The sequence below is a fragment of the Pristiophorus japonicus genome, chromosome 3 (assembly GCF_044704955.1).
Source record: "Pristiophorus japonicus isolate sPriJap1 chromosome 3, sPriJap1.hap1, whole genome shotgun sequence".
Taxonomy (NCBI): Eukaryota; Metazoa; Chordata; class Chondrichthyes; family Pristiophoridae; genus Pristiophorus; species Pristiophorus japonicus.
In genome coordinates, this window is record NC_091979.1 from 226,719,004 (window position 1) to 226,735,732 (window position 16,729).

Sequence of the window (16,729 nt, forward strand, 5' to 3'; positions counted from 1 at the left end):
CACTTTTGGCTCGTTTGCCGTAAAGGAGTTCCAAGTAGAGCGCTTGCTTTGGGAGTCTCATGTCTGGCATACAGACAATGTGGCCTGCCCAGCGGAGCTGATCAAGTGTGGTCAGTGCTTCAATGCTGGGGATGTTGGCCTGGTCAAGGATGCTAATGTTGGTGCGTCTGTTCTCTTAGGGGATTTGTAGGATCTTGCGGAGACATCGTTGGTGGTATTTCTCCAGCGACTTGAGGTGTCTACTGTATATGGTCCATATCTCAGAGCCATACAGGAGGGCGGATATTACTACATCCCTGTAGACCATGAGCTTTGTGGCAGATTTGAGGGCCTGGTCTTCGAACACTCTTTTCCTCAGGCGGCCGAAGGCTGCACTGACGCACTGGAGGCGGTGTTGAATCTCGTCGTCAATGTCTACTCTTGTTGATAAGAGGCTCCCGAGGTATGGGAAATGGTCCACGTTGTCCAGGGCCGCGCCGTGATCTTGTCCACTATATCTTGGGTTCAGTCCAATCACTGACATCAATGACTAACAGGACCAGTCCTCTTCACCAGCTCCTTGCCACTGATCCAGAAAAAAACATTACTACGCTACAGTCGCTTGTTAAACAAGGTCGCTAACACTCTTTAAACCAAGTCGTAAGAGGAGTGTTCTTGGCCAAACGATGCTACAGAGTTTTGCAGCTCCATTCACAACTCCTCCCTCCAATAATGAAGCAACCCATGCCCATCAACAGGCCCTGCTCAACATCCAAGCCACGCAAGTGCCAGGCAATAGCCATCTCCAACAAGAAAGGGCTCAGCCAGCTCCAGCCACCAAAAATATCTTGGTGGTCACCACTGACCAGAAACTTAACTGAACTAGCAATATTAACACAGTGGCTACAAGAGGCTGGGCACCCTATAATGAGTAGTTCACCTCCTGACCCCAAAGCCTCTCCACCACCTACAAGGCTCAAGGTAGAAGTGTGATGGAACACTCCCCACTTAACTGGATGGGCTATGCTGCAACAACACTCAAGAAACTCAACGCCATCCAGCAGGTCACATGATCAGTACCCCTGCTACTAAGCTCAATATCAACCACCGGCATACTGTGGGTATGCTATATACTACCTAAAGGATGTAATGCAGCAATTCACCAAGCTTACTTTGGCAACACCTACCAGCTTCATGATCTCTACCACCCACTAGGGGACAGAAGCATCAATGCCACAGGAACACCAAACGCAATTAGTTGCAGGTTCCCCTCTCAGTCACATACCGCCCTGACTTGAACATATATCGCGTTCCTTCATAGTTGCTTTGTCAGTATCTTAGAATTCCCTACCTAACACCATTGTGGGAGCAGCATCACCTCAAGTACTGCAGCAGTCCGAGAAGAGGCCCACCATCATCTTCTCGGCATGAAATGCAGTCTTGCTGATCTTGCCTAAACCCACAGAACAAATAAAATAAAAAGACCAGGTCCCTTTTGGTAAAAATAGAAATGTGTATTGAATAATGTACTAATTAGAAAATATCCGTGACAGAGTTTACTTAACATGTTGAGCACTGGCATAAGAATGGCTTTTTAGTTGTTACCATTACATGAAACGGTGCAATGCCCACATAGCCACTGGGTGGCAGTATCTGCATGTCTAAGAACCAGTGCTACCTGGTCAATGACAGAACATGGTGCTGATGTGCATGGCACAGGCTGTGCTGTGGCTGGAATACAAACAGATGATGCAAGTCCACTTTCACACAGGGCACACACTTTGGCAAGTTTCCAGATTTTCAATATATTTCCTTCCTCTGACAGACTCAATTTTTTAGTAATAAATTAAAATTATACTGTAAATTTTCCATTTCCAGGCAACATAAAACTAGTTTTCTTAACTAAAAATAGGAAATGTTCAGCAGGTCAGGCAGCATCTGTGGAGAGAAACAGAGTTAACCTTTCAGGTTGATGTCCTAGTTTCCTTAATCCTTTCAAAGCCTGATCCCCGGGTTATCATTCTGTTTGGGTCCAAGCAGGAATACACAGCACTAACACAGTCCGCTCCAGTACAATATCCATATCCACAACTTTGCAATATTGCTTTGGGAACACAGATTATCCCAGGCTGCCTGTAAATTTCTCCGTACAGTGACACTGGAACTCTGTACATTGAAACACTGGATGGAAAGTCCACAGGGTCACTGCACATCAAGACGGTGGCCTGAATGCTCACCGTGGATTGAGATGTTGCCCAGAAACTAATGACGTAAAAGAGGTGCAGGTGCTGTGCAGGCAGACACTGGTCAAACAGCTACTGAGATAGGCACTCACTGAAATACTGGCCAGGCGGCCTGTCTATAATTAGAGCTACAGGACATAATAGGGCCTGTAATACAGCCAGATTACAGTCTGCTCTGGCAGATGGGCCTTAAATAATTTTGGTAAAGTGAGATTTCATGCCTTATATTTGGACACCTTTTACAGGAATAAATAATACTGCAAGTGCTAATAATAAAGAACAAACTTATGCAGCGCCCCATCACATCTTCAGGGTGTCTCATAGAATTTTATAGCCAATTAACTATTTTGAAGTTAAGTAGCCAAACATGGCAGCCAATTTGTTCAAAGCTCCAAAACCCCAAATGAGATGCATGACCAGTTAATCTGTTTTTAGTGGTGTTGGTTGAGGGGGGAATTGTGGCCCGGACAATCTGGCAGCGGATCTTGTTGATAAGAACAACAAAGGCGAGTGCTGGCAAGCATCACCAAGCATTTCTTTTTATTATAAGTAAAAGAGACATGAGTGTACACCCAGGTACATCCACCCAAGAGGCAAAGGGGTCTTTACTATAACGTCTCATTCCAAAGACGGCACCTCCACCAATGCTGCACTCCCTCAGTAGTGTACTGAACTGTCAGCCTAGATGACGTGCTAAAGCGTAAATGAAATTGATGGATAATCAAAAGTTCCCAAATTCCACTGACTGCTTTGAATTTTGATCATTCTGTCTCTCCCCATGGCCACCTCAGTCCTCGGCACCACAAAATGAAATGATGGATCACCGGCTAATGTTGCTGGCAGGAGCAAAAGGAGTCTGTGATGCCAAGATATATCTTCGCCTCTCCTTTCTACTTAGAATGAAAAGAAATGATTGCTACTGCGTGCCAGCACTCACCTCTATTGCTCCTACTGGCACAATCAAGTGGCAGTGGAATAGATGAACCAACCGATGCCCTGCCAGCTGGTAGCTCTCCCACACTCCCACCCGAGACACCTACCCACCAAAAGTGCTTCACAGACACCAACAACAACGCCCAGCTTACAGGTGATTGCCAAATGCATTATATTACCCCTACATTGATGCACTGAGCACTGTGAAAACTGCCAACAGGATCACTGGAGTTGAGCACATGCCTTTGGTGCTCAGCTCTGTAGCTGGGCTGTGTGCTTAGCATGAGTGCAGTGTTCTTGGATAGCGATGGGAATGAGCTAGCAGATTAGTTCACTGATCAGCTGCTCTGCCAGTAGGATGTTACTTGTTGCCAAGCACTAAATAAATCAAATGCTGATGCCCCAATGTCTGCCGACAGCCCAATGCCCATGAACATAACAGGGACCCGGCTACACACCATGTGGTAATTACATGGGATGTCAAGTTTGCAGCAAACAACCTTGATGAAAATTTACTCTGTCCTGCCCATTGCACGATATTTTATCTACCTCGATTTACAAATGATCCTAAATTGATCTAACTTAGATTAGTTAGTAACTCTGGAAGGAGACATAAACATGCACGCACTTTGAGCAGATGGCTGTGCAAGATTCTCACTGGCAGTCCTGTCACACACTGAGTTATAAAATCACAGCCACAGGAGGTTCTGCACAGTCTTGCAGAGAAGCACCATTTTCAGTGACTGTGAATGATTAACAGGAATGATGTTTTCTTGGCTGGACAGTTCATTTCCCTCAATTAAAGAGCCGCATATTCCACAGAGGCTGAAGTAAGGAGCTGGGAAACAGTGATCCCTGGGTTTCCTCAAATATCTTGGAACAATTTACTTTTATTGAAACATCAGATAAACATTAACAAATCTCTCTCTGGAAAACAGACATTATGCAGAGGAACAGCAGAAAAAATAGTCTTCACTGACTTTCCCCGCCATCAAACTATAATAACAAATTACCCCAACCATCAAATCCACGTTTCTCCACCTCTATCCACGTCTGCATTGTGCTGTTACTCTGGATCCGAGCCCAATGTTTCTATCCCACTATTGGGCCCTGCTCTCCTGTCTGCTCCCCTTCTCGTTTTCCAGTCATGCCATCTTTCATTTTTCTGCTTTCACTTTTTTGCTTTTATTTCACCCATCACTAACTCCTTACAAGCAGCAACCTCAACTTAGCCATCCTCCTTTCCTACCAAACTTCCCGCCCAGCCGCTGGGGAATAATTTCCCCAGCCTTTGCCCATCCAGCTCACCCCACCACCACTGCCAGCAGATCAATCATTGCCCCATTCTGTAGTTCTCTTCCCTCATTCGGAAACAGTCAGCCCACCGCACCCCCCCTCACAGCTAAACTGCCCTCCACCCCGCTCGCCGACCGATCCCACCCGTTCAGTGAAAATGCCACAACTCACCCATTCTTCCAAAACTAAAATCTGCTTGAGGCATTCCCAGCAGCACTGCACAGCTGATGAACATTGGCTTTGGCCACAAGGGATGCTCAGCTGCCTCCGAGGAGCTGCCCAGACACTTGCATTTCAAAAAACACAAATCTTAATGTGGCTATTTTCCAATCTCACAAAATCGTGGCAAGTGCAGACAATGAGCTGATAATCTACAGAAACGTTCCTTCTCCTAGTTACAACTGGACTGAAGTAAACGCCAATTAGTGCACTGCGTATTACACTTGCGTTCTTGCACCAAAGTTACCCATTCACAGCAGTCAATGGATATACGTGTCCGTGGCAGGACATACAGCAGGCACCACTCGGCTCTGACATCTTACACCCATAGTAGCAAGCTGATCCCATCAATGTTTTAGCATCAGAAATTCTAACTCTTACAATCATGAGTAAAACCCAATGACAACATCCTTTAACTGCACTGCTCTCTCATTCAATGACCATTTAATTTTTACTTAGATTCCATACACTTTCAATTGCTGTGTTGATTAAGTAATTCCATTCTGTGTAAATAAACTGCCTATAAGTGTCTTCAGTATCTTAAAAACACTCATGGTCCAGAACATGAAAAGCAACCAGGAATGTAGCAAATTTTGAAACTGAGATTTTAACATCCATGACAAATGTGCCGAAGAGCAACTCAATCTATGCAAAAATCTTTTCCAATTGGACATCCGAATCAAGCCATCCCATCAACGTCTAAAATCAGATTACGGTATTATATTTCAACGGTGGGGCAGGAGGGCACCTTTGGGAACTGTAGGAAACCCAATTCAGCTATACATTTTACCATGCAATTGAACACGTGCCTCCTACAAGCCCATAATGTCCGTACTTTAATGTCGGAGTTGTAATTCAACACCTGACTCAACATTTTCCCATCACACCAGAGGTGGTGAGACTGCCAGGTAATCGGGGCTGCCGCTGCAACATCAGATCAGTCATGATCTTATTAAATGGCGGAGCAGGCTCAAGGGACCAAATGGCCTACTCCTGCTCCTATTTCTTATGTTCTTATGTAACATGGACAACAGCTTAAGATTCGGTACTGCCATATCTGCTGTGTCAAACACATGCATTTGTGATCCAAATCAGCCATTCGGAGCCATTACAAAGATAAATCCATCCCAGCAGAGGGCAGCACCTCAGTCATTTTGACACTCACTTATCATCAACGCTGAGCACTCAAAGACCATGCAAAGAAAGCCCTACTCAGTCAACGCCTCACAGCCAACCTGACGACCTCCAATGAACCAGAGCCGCAGAGTGTCCATACTGTCCATGCCCTCAAATCCACCATAATTAGCACCTGCGAAGAGACTCTTGGTTACTCTACCAGAAAACATCAAGACTGGCTTGATGAGAATGACCAGGAGATCCAGGAGCTAATAAACTGCAAACGCAAGGCATTTCTGAATTGGAAACAACTCCATCACTCAAGTGAAAGAAAGCAGACCACTGAAGGCCAAGGTCCAATGAAAAACTCAAGACCTGAGGAACAAATGGTGAGTCGATAAAGCGCAGGAGATCCAGCATTTAGCCGGCAATCACGACATGCCTGGATTTTTTAGCGCAGTCAAGTCCGCCTACAGCCCAAGCACTCAAGGTCCTATTCCACTGAGGGCCAAGAACAGAGAGGTGCTCATCAAGGACAGAGAGCCAATCAGTGACCGTTGGAAGGAGCACTTCGAGGATCTCCTCAACCAAGACTTTATCTTTGATGTGTCCAGCCCACAGCATGCTACCTGTCACCATCTCGACACAATCCCAGCCCGGCATGAGGTTGAAAAGGCCATCCGACAACTGAAAAACGAGGCCTCAGGAGCAGATGGAATCCCCACTGAAGTACTAAAGCATGACAGAGAAGTACTCTTGACGTGAATCCATGACTTCATATCTCTGATCTGGAAGGAGGAGAGCATTCCAGGGATCTCAGAGACACTGTAATCGTGACCATCTTCAAGAAAGGGGACAAGTCCGATTGCGGTAATTACAGAGGAGTTTCCCTGCTGGCTGCCACAGGGAAAACCATTGCAAGAATCCTCAATTGTCTTCTCCCAGTGGCTGAAGAGCTCCTCCCAGAGTCGCAATGCGGATTCCGCCCACTAAGGGGCACAACGGACATGATATTCACCGCACGACAAATCCAAGAAAAATGTAGGGAGCAGCATCAACCTCTATTCATGGCTTTCTTTCACCTCATAAAGGCCTTCGATTCTGTCAACCACGAGGGATTATGGAGTGTCCTTCTCAAATTTGGCTGTCCTCAAAAATTAGTCACCATCCTCTGCCTGCTTCACAATGACATGCAAGCCGTGATTCTTACCAACGGATCCACCACAGACCCAATACAAGTGCAGACCGAGTTTAAGCAAGGCTGTGTCGTCGCACCAACACTCTTCTCAATCTTCCTCGTTGCAATGCTTCATCTCACCCTTAACAAGCTCCCCACTGGAGTGGAGTTAATCTACAGGACAAGCGGGAAATTGTTCAACCTCCGACTCTTCCAGTCCAGATCCAAGGTGGCTCTAACCTCTGTCATTGAACTACAATATGCAGATGACGCTTGCGTTTGTGCACACTCGGAGTCATTGAAGCGTACAAGTGTCCGGGCCTCACATTAAACATCAGTAAGACAAAGGTCCTCTACCAACCTGCCCCCACCACACAGCACTGTTCCTCGGCTATCACTATCCACGATGAGACCTTGGACAAGGTGGACAATTTTCCATACCTTGGGAGCCTACTATCACAGCAAGGGAAGACATCGATGATGAAGTCCTATACCGCCTTCAGAGTGCCAGTGCAGCCTTCGGCCACCTGAGGAAAAAAGTGTTCGAAGACCAGGATCTCAAACCCAGCACCAAGCTCATGATCTACAGAGCAATACTGATAGCCACCCTCCTATATGCTTCAGAGACATGGACTATGTACAGTAGGCACCTCAAAGCACTGGAGAAGTACTACCAATGCTTCCTCTGCAAAATCCTCCAAATTCATTGGCAGGATGGGCACACCAACGTCAGCGTTCTCTCTCTGGTCAACATCCCCAGCATCGAGGCATTGACCATGCTCGACCAGCTCCGGTGGGCGGGCCACATTGTCCACATGCCCGATGCTAGACTCCCGAAAAAAGCACTCTACTCCAAGCTACGTCACGGCAGGCGAGCTCCAGAAGGGCAGAGAAAACTCTTCAAGGACATCCACAAAGCCTCCTTGAAGAAATGCAACATCTCCACTGACTCTTGGGAATCCCTGGCCCAAGACCGCTCAAAGTGGAGGAGGAGCATCCGAGAAGGCACCGAACACTTCGAGTCTCTTCGCCGGGAGCACGCAGAAACCAAGCACAAAAAGTGGAAGGAGTGTACGACAAATCAAGCACCCCACCCACCCGTCCATCCAACCACCGTCTGCCCCACCTGTGATTGTAGATCCCGCATTGGTCTCATCAGTCACCTTAGAACATTTTAGTGTGAAAGCAAGTCATCCTTAACTCCGGGGAACTGCCTAAGAAGATGATTAGCAATAAGAACATAAGAAATAGGAGCTGAAGTAGGCCTTTTGGTCCCTGAAGCCTGCTCCGCCATTCAATAAGATCATGGATGATCTTTGACCTCAACTCCACTTCCCTGCACTATCCCTATATCCCTTGACTCCCCTCAAGTCCAAAAACATATTTATCTCTGTCTTGAATATACTCAACAACTGAGCCTCCACAGCCCTCTGGGGTAAAGAATTCCAAAGATTCACCACCCTCTGAGTGAAGAAATTTCTCCTCATCTCAATCCTAAATGGCCGACCCCTTATTCTGAGACTGTGACGCCTGGTTCTAGACTCCCCAGCCAGAGGAAACATCTTCCCTGCATCTACCCTGTCCAGCCCTGTAAGAACTTTGTATGTTTCAATGAGATCCCCTTTCATTCTTCTAAACTCTAGAGAATATCAAAGAACATTCTTCAAAACAAATAAAAAACAATTTGTAAGAACTATAATAAAACCTGGTGTGTAAGTCACAACTTCGAACCGTGTTTTATGTCCTGTAAATATGGAGCTCTTTATAGAAAAGACAAGCAAAATAGGGTGAATGTTGTACATTTGACACTGTTTCACTTTGCCATGTGTACGATGATAAACTTTGATAACAAATAAACTGAAAACAAAAAGGAACGGTCTGCAGGATCCTAAATTGAAAAATCTTCCGTTGTTACTATGCAGGATGAGTAATTTATGCATTATGGTGATTCCAATCCCACACATCTTCCAGTGATCACACACATTATCCAGAATTCTCTCCCCATATATTAGATGTTATCATTCTTATCAATCACCAGAGACCAAACTTCATGGCTATGATTTTAGCAGAACATCCTGTTAGCAACTTCCTTACAAATTCCAATCTGCTATTATCTTAATTTTACAGACAGGCGATTAGCTGCAATTCTGTTAGGGGCTATATTCTACAGTGTTCACATTAACTAGTAACTGTGTGTTTGTCAGTTCTGATTATTTATCGTAAACTTCAGCTAAGGTTGATGGTGTGTGACTGTGGGCTGGAGGTGCTGTTTTCTGAAGGAGTGTGTGGTGCTCATTATACAAACTAGACTACACCATGTAGCAAGGCCAAAGACTGGGTACCCATTAGTGTTATATATAAAATCGAAACAGCTGGGCTACAGGGAACAGGTTTTATCTGTAGAAGTTCAAATAACAATTGGGGAACTGGGCAGCACGGTGCATCAAGGCACTGGACCCTTCATCTCTGGACTTAAGGTTTTCTTGTCTGTAAAATATCAAGGTCCTACCCCGAAATGGGTTTGAGTTGGACCATCTCAGTTCCCAGTGAGCATCAACCATAATATAAATTCCTCAGTTCTGCACAAGTTGTCAATGTCACTCAATGAAGCTGCAAAATGCATGTGAGACATGGAAAATGTCACAATAATGTACTTCCAAGGTTGTGACTGAGGCAAAGTAGAGCGGTAAAGGCTTATAAATTCGGACGCCAAATGACCTAGGAAGTCCACAATATGGTGGGCAGGAAGCGCGGGCACATTTCTGGCCAGAGGTTCGCTGCCCACTATATTGAGAAAGGAAAAAAATATTGGCGTTGTTTACCCACGCCTCAAGCAGGCACTAGGCCCTTTGCATTTGCAAATAAGGGGCGTAATGTCTGCTTGAGGCCCCCACTGCACCAGGTCTATAAAGTAAACGTTTTACATTTACATACCTCAATGAGGAGCCCACATTTAACCCCCGGCCCCAGCTCCCCACAGCCTGGAGACACTTACCAAAGGCCTGACATCGCACAGCTTTATACCAGCGGGGGGCTGAGGCCCAATTTCTAGGGAGCCACGGGCCTCACCATTCAGGCACAGGCAATGTAACCCCATGTCCCTGCTTACCCCCAGTAACCTGCGCCCTGCTCCCCCGCACACCCGTAATGTCCACCCTCGCACACCCAGCAACAGCCACTCACCCGTACCCTGCGCCCCAAACCCTACGTCCCTGCTCACCTGAATTTCTGGACCACTTGACCAAGGAAATCATTAATGCAATACTGACTGCCCAGAATCCAGAGCAAGGAAAGGCCACTTAGCCACTCTAATGGGGGTTTATGTATGGTTGGTTTATGTCTGATTACTCCATCGTTGCTTTCTCTCCCACAGCACCTGATCCCCCACTTTAGATACACATTTATCCCTCAATTTCCCCATTGAAATGTTAATACTTCTAAACCCCGCCCCCTTTCCTCAAAATATATTAATCCAGCTTTTGTTTTCAAAGTTCCCAATTGGTCCTGAATCAACTAACTTTTCTCGAGTTAGTTCCACATGTCCTGCCAGCGCATCCACATCCAGAGAATCAATTTTTTTAAACTTGATTTTGATTGCCTTTGGGGATTGGAGAGTAATTTCCCAGAATATTTGTCAAATTGGTCTCAGGATTATTAATCTGTTTTTTTGCCTCTCCCAGGAGATGGTACGGCTGCATGGTGGGTGGAGGTATTGGGGGGCGTGTTGTTTAGCTGCACGCTGGCCGAATGGGCCTGCCTCGATGAAACAACTAGTCGTTTTCTATCTGTCTTTTTTCCAATCTCAAGCCTTGCTGGAGCATGGTCACGTTGGCTATACCTGGCTATACAGTTCATGATCAGCAATCAGCATGCACCTGAGGGCTCGGTGGGGTTCTAGCTTTCCACTCGGTACTTACTCCTTTGGTGGATTCAGATCTTCTGGACGAGGCTCGAAAAACCGGAGTACTTCATCACATTGCGAGATCAGAGATGGCAGTCGGACCAGAGACTAGAGTGGATTAAATAAGGAGAGTTATGCACTGCAGCAAGATCAATATACAGTCACAGAGATATCTCATCACAGTATTACAAATATGGAGACTGCACTTGTCTCATTATTAGGCAAAGTTCAAATGATATCTGCTGACCAAAAGAAAAAACAGGTATATTTTGGCTTACTGATTTAAACTGGAAGTCTGTGTTACATTTTTGAGGTTTCACAACTCGTTTTATAATTCCAAATATTTTTGGCTTGTGTGTTTTGGTGAGCTCTAGCTCCCCATGTTCCAGAGTGTTTTCACTTGTCCATATATCTAGGTAAATTTGCAACGCGCCCAGGGAACAAACAGGCTTTGAGTTCTGATGAAAGGTCCTCAACCTAAAACATGAACACTGTTTATCTCTCCCCAGATGCTGACTGACCAGCTGAGTGTATCCAGCATTTTCTGTTTTTAATTCAGAGAACCCTCTTTGGGTTATCCTCATCAACGAGCTGCCCCATGGCGATATCATCTGAAGCCATGGGGTCAGCTTCTACATGAAATGGCTCCCAGCTATAGCGTTCCACCACCACTCAACTCCTTCATTGTTCCATGTGGTCAGATAGTTTGTCCAAGATAATGAAGCAGCCTGTGCCCACATACAACAAGACCGACACAACATTCAGGCTTGGGCTGATAAGTGGCAAGTAACATTCACGCCACAATGGCAGGCGATGACCAACTCCAACAAGAGAAAGTCTACATAAGAACATAAGAATTAGGAACAGGAGTAGGCCATCTAGCCCCTTGAGCCTGCTCCGCCATTCAACAAGATCATGGCTGATCTGGCCGTGGACTCAGCTCCACTTACCCGCCCGCTCCCCGTAACCCTTAATTCCCTTATTGGTTCAAAATTTATCTATCTGTGATTTGAATACATTCAATGAGCTAGCCTCACTGCTTCCTTGGGCAGAGAATTCCACAGATTCACAACCCTCTGGGAGAAGAAATTCCTTCTCAACTCGGTTTTAAATTGGCTCCCCGTATTTTGAGGCTGTGCCCCCCTAGTTCTGGTCTCCCCAACTAGTGGAAACAACCTCTCTGCCTCGATCTTGTCTATCCCTTTCATTATTTTAAATGTTTCGATAAGATCACCCCTCATCCTTCTGAACTCCAACGAGTAAAGACCCAGTCTACGCAATCTATCATCATAAGGTAACCCCCTCATCTCCGGAATCAGCCTAGTGAATCGTCTTTGTACCCCTTCCAAAGCTAGTATATCCTTCTTTAAGTAAGGTGACCAAAACTGCACGCAGTACTCCAGGTGCGGCCTCACCAATAGCCACCTCCCGTTGGGATTACCATCGCCAAATCCCCCGCCATCAAAATCCTGGGGGTCACCATTGGCCAGAAACTTAACTGGACCAGCCACAAATACTGTGGCTACAAGAGCAGGTCAGAGGCTGTCTATTCTGTGGCGAATGAGTCACCTCCTCATCCCCTAAACCCTTTCCACCATCTACAAGGTACCAGTCAGCAGTGTGATGGAATACTCCCCACTTACCTGGATGAGTGCAGCTCTAACAACACTCAAGAAACTCAACACCATCCAGGACAAAGCAGCCCGCTTGATTAGCATCCCATTCACCACCTTAAACATTCATCATCATCATCATAGGCAGTCTCTCGAATCGAGGATGACTTGCTTCCAAGTCAAAAAGTCCACAGGTGTTTCAATGAAGGACCTAAAATTCCAGGTTCCGAACTAAATCTTGAAGGGTGGAAGATACCTGTGCATGGATTTTTTTTTAACGTGCGGTGGCCGTTGCACACCAGCCACCACACGGGTTTGACAGAGCTAGGTCTTGGTCCAGTGGCAAGGATTAATCAAGACGACTGGAAACCAGCTCTGCTGCACGTTCACTCCCTCCACCACCAGCACACCGTGGATGCAGTACCATCTACAAGCAGCAACTCACCAAGGCTTCTTCGACAGCATCTCCCAAACCTGTGACATCTACCACCTCGAAGGACAAGGGCAGCGGGTGCATGGGAACACTACTACCTCCAAATTCCCCTCCAAGTCAGTTAGTTTAACCTCGTTGGTGAGAAAATTAATGGAATCAATTCTGAGGGACAATATAAACCTTCATTTAGAAAGACACAGATCAAGGACAGTCAGTATGGATTTCTAAGGGAAGGTCGTGTCTGATTAACGTGATTGAATCTTTTGAGGAGATAACAAGGAGTGTCAATGAGGGCAGTGCGTTTGATGTAGTCTACATGGATTTTAGCAAGGCTTTTGACAAGGTCCCACATGACAGGCTGATCAAAAAAAGTAAAAGTACATGGGATCCAAGGGAGAGTGGCAAATTGGATCCAAAATTGGCTCATTGGCAGGAAGCAAAGAGTAATGGGTTGACAGGTGTTTTTGCGACTGGCAGGTTGTTTCCAGTGGGGTTCCACAGAGCTCAGTGCTAGATCCCTTGCTTTTTGTAGTATATACTAATGATTTAGACTTAAATGTAGGGGGCATGATAAAGAAATTTGCAGATGATATAAAATTTGGCCATATGGTTGACAGTGACAAGGAAAGCTTTAGACTCCAGGGAGATATCGATGTCAGCTGTCAGTTGGGCAGAAAAGTGGCAAATGGAATTCAATCTGGAAAAGTGTGAGGTAATGCATTTGGGGAGGGGCAACCAGGCAAGGGAATACACAATAAATGGGAGGATACTGAGAGGTGTGGAGGAACAGAGGGATCTTGGAGTGTATATCCACGGATCCTTAAAGGTAGCAGGACTTGGATGAAGGGACCGAGTGTAATGTAGCGAAGTTTGCTGATGATACAAAGATGGGTGGGAAAGTAAGTTGTGAGGAGGACACAAAGAATCTGCAAAAGGCTAAGTGAGTGGGCAAACATTTGTCAGATGGAGTATAATGTGAGGTTATCCACTGTGGCAGGAAAAATAACAAAGCAAATTATTTAAATGGAGAGAGATTACAACGTGCTGCAATACAGAGAGACCTGAGGGTCCTTGTACATGAAACACAAAAAGTTAGTATGCAGGTACAGCAAGTAATCAGGAAGGCAAATGGAATATTGGCCTTTATTGCAAGGGGATAGATTATAAAAGCAGGGAAATCCTGCTACAACTGTACAGGGTATTGGTGAGACCACACCTAGAGTACTGCGTAGAGTTTTGGTCCCCTTATTTAAGGAGGGATATACTTGCATTGGAGGCAGTTCAGAGAAGGTTCACTAGGTTGATTCCTGAGATGAAGGGGTTGACTTATGAAGAAAGGTTGAGCAAGTTGGGACTATACTCACTTATTGGAGTTCAGAAGAATGAGAGATGATCTTAGTGAAACATATGATACTGAGGGGGCTCGACAAGGTAGATTCAGAGAGAATATTTCCACTCGTGGGGGAATATAGAACTAGGGGGCATAGTTTCAGAATAAGTGGTCGCGCATTTAAAATGGAAATGAAGAGGAATTTCTTCTCTGAGGGTCATGAATGTTTGGAATTCTCTACCCCAGAAAGCTGTGGAGGCTGGATCATTGAATATATTTAAGGTGGAGATAGACAAATTTTTGAATGATGAGGAAGTGAAGGGTTATGGGGAGCGGGCAGGGAAGTGGAGCTGAGGCCAAGATCAGATCAGCCATTATCTTATTAAATGGCAGAGAAGGTTCGAGGGGTTAATGGCCTACTCCAGCTCCTATTTCTTATGTTTTTATGTAGGACCGGTCGATAAGGTAGTTAAAGAGGCACACGGAATGCTTTCCCTTTATTAGCTGGAGCACACAATACAAGAGCTGGGAAATTATGCTAGAACTGTATACAACATTAGTTAGGCCACAGCTTGAGTACTGTGTGTAGTTCTGGTCACCACATTACAGGAAAGATGTGATTGCACTAGAAAGGGTGCAGAGGAGATTCATCATCATCATAGACAGTCACTCGGAATCGAGGAAGACTTGCTTCCACTCCTGAAATTAGTTCTTTGGTGGCTGAGCAGTCCAATACGAGAGCCACAGACTCTGTCACAGGTGGGACAGATAGTCGTTGAGGGAAGGGGTGGGTGGGACTGGTTTGCCGCACGCTCTTTCCGCTGCCTGCGCTTGATTTCTGCATGCTTTCGGCATTGAGACTCGAGGTGCTCAGCGCCTTCTTGGATGCACTTCCTCCACTTAGGGCGGTCTTGGGCCAGGGACTTCCAGGTGTCAGTGGGGATGTCGCACTTTATCAGGGAGGCTTTGAGGGTGTCCTTGTAGCGTTTCCCCTGCCCACCTTTGGCTCGTTTGCCCTGAAGGAGCTCCGAGTAGAGCACTTGTTTTGGGAGTCTCGTGTCTGGCATGTGAACTATCATGCGGAGCTGATCGAGTGTGGTCAGTGCTTCAATGCTGGAGATGTTAGCACGAATGAGGACGCTGATGTTGGTGCATCTGTCCTCCCAGGGGATTTGAAGGATCTTGCGGAGACATCGTTGGTGATATTTCTCCAGAAACTTGAGATGTCTACTGTACATGGTCCATGTCTCTGAGCCATACAGGAGGGCAGATATTACTACAGCCCTGTAGACCATGAGCTCGGTGGCAGTTTTGAGGGCCTGGTCTTCAAACACTCTTTTCCTCAGGTGGCCAAAGGCTGCACTGGCGCACTGGAGGTGGTGTTGGATCTTGTCGTCGATGCCTGCTCTTGTTGATATGAGGCTCCCGAGATATGGGAAGTGGTCCATGTTGTCCAGGGCCATGCCATGGATCTTGATGACTGGGGGGCAGTGCTGTGTGGTGAGGCCAGGCTGGTATAGGACCTTTGTCTTACGGATGTTTAGCGTAAGGCCCATGCTTTCGTACGCCTCAGTAAATACGTCGACTATGTCCTGGAGTTCAGACTCTATGTGCACAGACGCAAGCGTCGTCCACTAACTGTAGCTAGACGATAGAGGTTGGGGTGGTCTTGGATCCCGCCTGGAGATGGCGCAGGTTGAACATGTTCCCACTGGTTCTGTAGTTTTGTTCCACTCCAGCGGGGAGCTTGTTGACTGTGAGATGGAGCATGGCGGCGAGAAAGATTGGGCAGAGGGTTGGGGCGATGACGCAGTCCTGTTTGACCCCAGTCAGGACGTGGATTGGGTCAGTGATGGATCCGTTGGTAAGGATCACAGCCTGCATATCGTCGTGGAGCAGGCGGAGGATGGTGACGAACTTTTGGGGGCATCCGAAACGGAGGAGGATGTTCCATAGACCCTCGCGGTTGACAGTGTCAAAGGCCTCTGTAAGGTCGAAGGAGGGCTGGCGCTGTTTCCTGCATTTTTCCTGTAGCTGTCACGCTGCAAAAATTATGTCCGTTCTGATCCGTAGGGGACAAAATCCGCACTGTGACTCCGGGAGGAGCTCCTCGGCCACGGGAAAAAGACTGTTGAGGAGGACTCTAGCAACGACTTTCCCAGTGGCTGATAGCAGGGAGATTCCTCTGTAGTTGAGGGAGATGAGGTTGTGTATTCGCACCAGCAGTGCCTCTCCACCATACTTCAATGCCTCAGCAGGGATTCCATCCGCACCCATAGCCTTGTTGTTTTTAAGCTGGCTTGTGGCTTTTTCTACCTCGTGCAGTGTTGGAGTTTCACTGAGGTGGTGGCGGGTAGCTTGCTGCGGGATGGAGTCGAAAACACTCCAGTCAAAGGCAGAGTCTCGACTGAGGAGATCTTCGAAGTGCTCCTTCCAGCAGGCCCAGAGGAGATTCATGAGGATGTTGCCAGGACTATGCTATGAGGAAA

General features: G+C 46.5%; 1 protein-coding gene across 1 annotated transcript in view; it reads right to left on the minus strand.

Moving 5' to 3' along the window:
• sh3pxd2aa (SH3 and PX domains 2Aa) overlaps positions 1–16,729 on the minus strand; it is a 482,983-nt gene that overhangs the window by 253,842 nt on the left and 212,412 nt on the right. The window contains exon 5 of the mRNA XM_070876344.1: positions 10,881–10,972. Within this exon, the coding sequence (XP_070732445.1) occupies positions 10,881–10,972 (92 nt within the window). The remainder of the gene's footprint in view (positions 1–10,880; positions 10,973–16,729) is intronic.